Source organism: Contarinia nasturtii, unplaced genomic scaffold, assembly GCF_009176525.2.
Source record: "Contarinia nasturtii isolate CC-2019 unplaced genomic scaffold, AAFC_CNas_1.1 Cnas_scaffold_3231, whole genome shotgun sequence".
NCBI classification, from domain to species: Eukaryota; Metazoa; Arthropoda; class Insecta; order Diptera; family Cecidomyiidae; genus Contarinia; species Contarinia nasturtii.
Window position 1 is genome coordinate 5,653 of NW_022200543.1, and position 7,780 is coordinate 13,432.

Genomic DNA, 7,780 nt, shown 5'->3' on the forward strand with positions numbered 1-7,780 from the left:
AATTGATTTCCGAGGAGAGAAAATCAGTTGTCGAATTCATATAAAAAAATCTGATTATTAATAATGTTGATTTATACGGACAGTGCTGCTGCTGATGCTAGCAATCCATTCAGGCAATCAAGCTATAAAAGTGCGGGCAAACGAAAGCTAAGTAGTATTCCGTCAACGACATCAAAGCGCAAACGACGTGCACCGAGCAAGAGAAATAAATCGAAATCCAATGGTAAAAAATCGAAAAAAGTGAAAAAACTTAACGCAAAAAACGTGAAATTACTGAAGAAGTTAGGATTCAAAATTAAAAAGCATTAAAAATGTCCAGCATTTTGAACATCGCATCTCTACCAATGCGAGATGATTCAATCATCCGAAAAGAAATTTATCAGTATACACCATATACGAATTCATTTGATGAATCAGATGAAATAAGAATTGCTATACAAAATAAAGAAAGTTACTTGGCCCCATCACAATCCTTTATCTATCTACAAATCGCATGTACAACCAATGGTCGACATGTAGACGGTGACGCAGAAATTAAATTCGTAAACAACTTTGCATCGTTTCTATTTAGCGATGTGCGATATGAATTAAACGGCGTTGAAATTGATTCAGTGCGAAATGTTGGACGCGCGTCCACAATGAAATTGATGCTTGCATCTCGATTATCAACACTGAATGGATATGCATCATTTTGCAGAACCTATGAAGCGACATCACCTCGTGCAGATGTAGAAAAATTATACGATGTTGTAATACCATTGAGCGCATGGCTACCATTCTGCGATACATACAATCGATGCATCATTAACTGTCGACATGAATTGATTTTGAATCGTGCGCGCCAAAGTTTGGATTGTACCCATGGCGGTGGTATATTGCCCACTTCAGCTGTGGTCAGTGTGGCGGTGAAAAAAATCGAATGGAAAATGCCTCACATCACGCTTTCGGACAAAGTAAAACTAAACATGCTAAGCTATTTATCAAAAAACCGAAAGATAACCGTTCAACATCGTTCAATGGACATTCATGAGTATCAATTGCCACAGACAACGAACCATTTGTGGAGCGTGAAGACTGTTGCCAGCTCGAATAAACCACGATATGTAGTGGTTGGCTTGCAGACAAATCGAAATGCTCAAAAAAGTGTGAATGCATCTAAATTTGACGCCTGTCATTTGACTGATGTACGTCTGCACCTAAACTCACAGATCTATCCTTATAATATGAATACATTGGATATCGGTGGAGGAATTTACTCTGAATTATATGCATTATATTCAGATGTGCAAACATCATATTACAACAATACGGAAGCCAAAAATCCATTCGACCTTCCATATGGCGTATTTCAATCATCGCCAATATTCGCCTTTGATACTTCACATGCAGACGAATCGCTGGTTGGCGGATCCATTGACGTACGCATCGAACTGAAAGCCAAGCAAAACATTCCGGCCAATACAACGGCATACTGTTTAATTATATACGACAATGAATTTTGGTACTCGCCATTCGACGGAATCGTCATGCGAAACGTATAAAAAAAAAGTGGATGTCATCACTTGAAGTTCAACATTCATATTAAGAATACATATATGAGAGGAGAGGGGAAAAAAAAAATATATAACGAATAAGCAATGAGTAAAATTCAAGTTGTTAGAGAAATTCATAGTTATGCAAGGCGAAATTTTCCACGTCGACGATTTGCGATGTATGGGATTGCAGAGACTTTGCAAGCTGATTTGATGGAATTTCAACCGTTTAAGCGTGTGAATAATGGCCATCGCTATATATTGATTGTCATTGATGTTTTTTCGAAGATGGCTTTTGCCGAACCGCTGAAAACTAAAACGGGTGTTGAAGTGACGACTGCAATGGAACGAATTATTCAGAAGGTTATACATCATTTTCCCAATCATCGTATTAATCATCTTATGACGGATGAGGGGACCGAATTCCATAACAAAACGATGAAAAGAATGCTCGAAAAATATAAAATAAATCATTATTCTACGTTTAGCATAATGAAATCTATGATTGCTGAACGCTTAATTCGCACCCTGAAACGACGCATATATATGCAATTTTCGTTGCAAGGCTCTTATAAATGGATTAACATTCTTCAACATATAATTAATGATTATAACGAGACAAAGTAATTTTTTTTTTTTTTACAACAAATTGAATTCTTTTGAATATATGTAATAATAATAATATGTATTTCATTCAGACATAGCACGATAAAAATGAAACCGCTCGAAGTCGACAGCACTAACGAATCGCATTTACGTAATACCGTCTACAATTATAAGCGTTTGGAACCATCGGATAAAGCGGCAGAGCAGATGTATTTACATGGAAAAAAACGACCACTGCATCGACGAAGAGCCAAATTTCATGTTGGCGACCATGTTCGTTTATCGAAATACCGAAGCGTATTTGACAAATCGTATACGATAAATTTTACGCCGGAAATTTTTACGATTCGATGTGTAAGATACAGCACCGATCCTATAACATATCTGCTCAGCGATTATCAAAATCAAGAGATCAAAGGTTCTGTCTATGAACATGAACTTCAAGCTGTCAAACATCCGAATGTGTATCTCGTTGAAAAAATTCTTCGCAAGCGAAATGGTCGATCGTACGTTAAGTGGCTAGGATTCGGATCCGAACATAATTCATGGATCGACGATAAAGATATTATTTAAGTTTTTTTTCTTCCCCACCCTTTCAATTAAATATATATATATAAAAAAGTTGTCAGTCTTTAGAACCAAATAGTTTTTTCGAGTGAGTGAGTGTAGCATGAACAAGTTAAGAGAGGCACGCAAAATGTCGGAAAAAAGACAAAAATTAGATGAGGCATTCACGTTCCGTCCTCTGAATTCGGTTAAAGAAGGTGATTATTGTGTAGAACATACAGTTTACCGAGTCGGCAGGACAACCGATGGAAATAAAAATTTTCATGTCATGACCGATCGAGGAAAAAAATATATTTATGGTATTGAATGTATTACGGGCACATCGAGCAGTGCGAGTGACTTTGAGGCCACCGTGAATGTTACTATGACAGAGATGATTGAAATTTTTAATGCAATTCCATTCAATGACATATGGACGGCGACATTCCACAAACAAAACACAAGTAACGAGTGGGCTGGCGAATTTGTGGATCGAATTGTTTCAATGGATAAATCGGAAGCGGTCAAATTTCTCAAAAAGAACATTCATAGTGCTGACAAAACTGAACGCGTAATGATTGGTAAAAAACGTAACGTTATTTCTAAAAATAACATGTATCAAGTTCAAGACCTTGAAATATACTTTAATGAACTATCAAACTCGAATAAAGATTATGCTGAAAGTAAATCGATTAGGAATATTGATGTTAACTGGCTACATACATTGATTTATAATAATATTCAATATGTTAGAAAATAAAATATTTAATCCCCTCTATATGTATTTTTTCGGTATGCTAACTAAAATAAATGAATAAATAAAGAGTGTGAAATTGAATTTGGAATCAGTTGTGTGTTTTTTTTTTTATTTGTCGATAGTCATCGAACATGGTTAAGACAGTAAAAAATTTTCGTGGTAAATACGCGTTTCTGTCGAATTTACATCCCGTGGATATCACATTTCAAAATCATGTGTATAAAAGCGCAGAACATTTTTATCAATCACTCAAGTGTTTATATCCGACTGACGCTGAAAAAATTCGGAATATGGAAACAGCAAAATCAGCTAAAATTTTAGGACGATTTCTCGTGGAGAGGCCTTTTTGGATTGTCGATCAAATTCATATTATGGAGAAAATTATATGCTTGAAATTCCGTGATAAAGCACTGTATGCAAAATTGATAAAAACCGGCAATAAGATACTTACGAATCAGAACTATCATCATGATACGTTCTGGGGGACATGCGGTTGTACTCAACACAAAAGAAGTGGATTGAATATGCTTGGGCTTATTCTAATGAAGCATCGCAATGATGTATTCTTTAGACATCGCATAAAATACAACAGCACTCAATATTTGAATAGAAAGAAAAAGAAAAAGAATATTGTTGAAACTAAAAAAATAAAAGAGAATTTATAATTCAAACGATTTATTTTTTATTTAAAAAAAAAAAAAAACACCTTATTATAACATTCTTCATTTCTCAAGTGATTTGATCGAATAATGGCCCCAGGCCAGCGTGTTAATATAATCCGGTTTTTTTACATATCTTTTATCGTCAAATGGATTAAGCGCTATTTTATTTTGACTTATCGTGTATATATTATGATTTATAGAACGGAATGAATTCTGTTGTCGGGTGACATCTTGCCTATTCATTACGCATGCTACATAATCGCTAAACTGAATTTTATTTCTGACAACAATCTTTTTGGTGCCTTTCGCTTTTTTATTACTGTCGTTCAATTTCTTAACTAAAGTATTTATTGCATAGCACTTTGCGCGTAGACCAACAAATTCATATATAATATTTCCCATCATCTCGTCTTTGAAACATCCGGGTATCTTCTTATTCTTACGTTCTAGATTGAATACATTCGGCAATGGATAATCACTCGTGTCATATTTTTCGCTATTTTTACGCATATCTTCATAGAAATCCGACGTTTCAACATCCATTATAAAACTGTCCGTATCGCTATAAAGAATGTGAGCTTTATCACCATAATACGGTTTAATGAATTCATATAAAAACGAATACATTGTTATTTTAGATAAATCCAAAACACACATGCCGATAGCGATTGGCTTGTTCATAATTATGTTGGTATTACGCATTTCCAACGCTACCAAAGAATCATCGAAAATGCGACAATGTTCGAAATCGGGTCGAGAGATGTACGTTCGCGCACCATTACGTCCAAACCATTTGTTTACAAGCTTTAGCGTTCTATAATTGCGCACCGACTCCATAGTCTTTCCAAAAATGCTGTTGTTCATCAGCTTAAAGAAATTTTTTTCGAAATCATTTTTTGCTTTGGTCCGCATTTCTGTATTCAAATCGATATATTCTTTAAGCCAAGCACTCTGTCGAAATTTAAGAATTCGATGAACCTTTTTCAATATCATGCCATGACGTAAAGCTAATTTCAACATTCTATAATGTAATATATAATTTTTTTTATCATGTAATGTTAGTAACAATTTTTCAATGTTATTTCTTCTCTTTTTAAATTTAGTCTTATCTCGAGACTTAAGTTGTCTTTTTATAAATTCGCTTTTTCGCCAATTTTCGGAAATTTCAAACGCATCATCGGGGAGCCTCCTCTTCTCGGCACATAATGGGAAGTCGTTATGCATATCATGGAGCGATTCAGGATAGTGCAAATCAACTTCGAAAATATAACCATGCTGTCCGTCATCTGGCAGATTCATTATCGCATCAGGTTGTGAATAGAGCCATTTCTCAGATTTTGCATCTTCGTCATCGGCATCATAATCGTCAATGATTTTATTATTATTATTCTCAACCCACTGATAGTCACCGATTGGTAATGATTGACTCATGGCATGTCCATACAGATTATTAGCTAATATGATGAAATAGATTTTTTTTTCTTTTAATATCTAATGAAATATATTCTCGAATGAATAACTTACCATCAAAGTACATAATATAATTTTCTGGTGTATTAGGATCGAATTTCTCATTCATATATCTGTTATTGGCCTTCGCATATCGATGGGATACCTGTGCTATACCACCTCGAATTGATGATTCAATAAAATATATCATATCAACGTCGGTGAATAATTCAATTTGAACTCTCGTATATTTGAGCATCGCATCCCAGCTAAGTCCGGGTGCTGTGTAATAATGAGCCGGATCCAAATTATAAATTGAATGACATGTTTCACGGAAATTCTCAAATATATCTGCTAGCAATAATACATCCGTTTTCATATATAAATCAGAGTATTGACCGAGATTTTCTATTTTAAATTCACGCCAAACGGTACAAGCGAATTCATAGTCTTCATCTGATATATCCACATCGTTAAGTCTGCTTTTAAAATTCTCTTTCGATGGAAGCACAGTCTCATCTAATCGGGCCAAGCAATCAATATATTCGTACGGGAAAATTGACTTACGTTGAAGCAAAGCTATCTGTTGTGGTGAATAAATTTTACCATATTCGGAATTTAAAATATGTTTGTTTTCACTTGGAATGTCAGATGCTAATTTATCCAATGACGAGGCCATAAAACGACATGAATCGATAAATTTTAACTTGATTTTTTCCTTATATGTTTTACTACTATTCCACACCGTCTTTGTGAATGCAATATAGTTTTCGGTGTTATTAGGTATAATCGTTATGTCACCATTCATTCGATGTGCTAACGTCTTGATGAATAAATGTGCATCATAGCCTGACAGATTATGCATAACAATCGGAATTGTTCGAGTCTCTTTAAATTGTAAGTTGCATGCTACATGTGATATTCCTCGCACTTCAGACGTAAAGTGATTATGATCGCGTGCACGAACCTCACCGGGCTCAAAACCACGATCGCAAATGTGACATTTTGCATCGGGATCTGAAAGCATTTGTTGTTCTTCTGGTGTTAATGCTGCCATAGGTTTATTTTCTTCCAACTCAATAGCGACGAATTGTGCGATTTTTTCCAGCTCATCAACGAACCAATCAATGCAATCTGTGATATTTGGTTTATTTCGATGACTCGCATAATATGATTTAGATTGATCATACTCATATTTAAAATAATAACCAATGCTATGAACATGATGTTGTTGATATGCAGATGTTGAACAAGTTTCACTGAATACCTTATTTTGTTCATCCTCATTGAGAGGTCTAAGATATGCTTCAGTATCAGCATACACAATGAATGGAGCTTTAAGCTTGTTTTTATAATTTTTGAAACTAATCCACTTGGTTGTATCATCAGGCATTTCAATGCGACATTCACTTTTACATTTTTCACTGTGAGCAGCAAGTTTACGATCATCACTAAAATAATTCAGACATTTATCGCAGATATGTTTTTTATGTCCATGTTTACTAAGCTGTGCCCCGACAAGACGAGATAAATTTCGAATCCAGCAATAATGCATTTGGATTCGATCACCATTAGATATTGCCTTAATTCGATCTGAAACTGAATGGCCACCATAGTAATTATCATTTTCTTCGAATAACATCAGCAAATGAATATGATTTTTTTTCACGGTTGGACTGATGCGTAATGGACAGACACATTCATCATTATCATTCCAATAGTAAACGTTTATCGATATGCCATCATTTTGACGTTCGAATTTCGAAATATCATGCAAACTCACTGGGAAAGGAATGTCATCGAAATTAAGCAAATGATCATATTTAAAATATTGTTGATGACGAGAAGCATTTTTCGCATTATTTTTCAAGCCATTCAAAATCGCTGCTAAAACTGCATATTTGAAACATTGATCGTCTGTATTGTCCACGTTAATGATAGCATTTTTCACAGCTAACTTTTTAGGCGTTTTGATGAATGCACTACCTTGAAAGGGTTCATATGAACTGACTTGCACATCCAATTTAAATATCTTTGATAAAGTAAAACCCGAACCTTCCATCGCAGCATTTTCAATCGCTTTATTAACTTCCTCAATGATATGTTCATGGTAGTGCTCTTTTAAGTTAGTTTCCAATGAAATCATAGTATTTGAAGTGGAAAAATAGACGGTCTGTTTGATGGTTTCTTCTTTAAAATTATCGTTTGAAATTAGTTCATGTGCATCG

The 7,780-nt window shown here is 34.8% G+C and overlaps 3 protein-coding genes across 3 annotated transcripts; 2 read left to right on the forward strand and 1 right to left on the reverse strand.

Annotated features, from left to right (window-relative positions):
* Nucleotides 1–311: 311 nt before the first annotated feature.
* LOC116349990 lies at nt 312–1,541 on the forward strand. The gene has a single exon (XM_031781699.1). The coding sequence runs from the start codon at nt 312–314 to the stop codon at nt 1,539–1,541; it is 1,230 nt and encodes a 409-aa protein (XP_031637559.1).
* A 705-nt stretch (nt 1,542–2,246) lies between these two features.
* LOC116349991 lies at nt 2,247–2,711 on the forward strand. The gene has a single exon (XM_031781700.1). It carries the CDS (start codon nt 2,247–2,249, stop codon nt 2,709–2,711), a length of 465 nt encoding a protein of 154 aa, XP_031637560.1.
* A 1,452-nt stretch (nt 2,712–4,163) lies between these two features.
* Nucleotides 4,164–7,698, reverse strand: LOC116349992. Its single transcript, XM_031781701.1, has 2 exons — nt 5,628–7,698; nt 4,164–5,557 (listed from the first exon to the last, which is right to left on the reverse strand). Exons 1-2 carry the CDS (start codon nt 7,696–7,698, stop codon nt 4,164–4,166), a joined length of 3,465 nt encoding a protein of 1,154 aa, XP_031637561.1.
* Between the last annotated feature and the right edge of the window lie 82 nt (nt 7,699–7,780).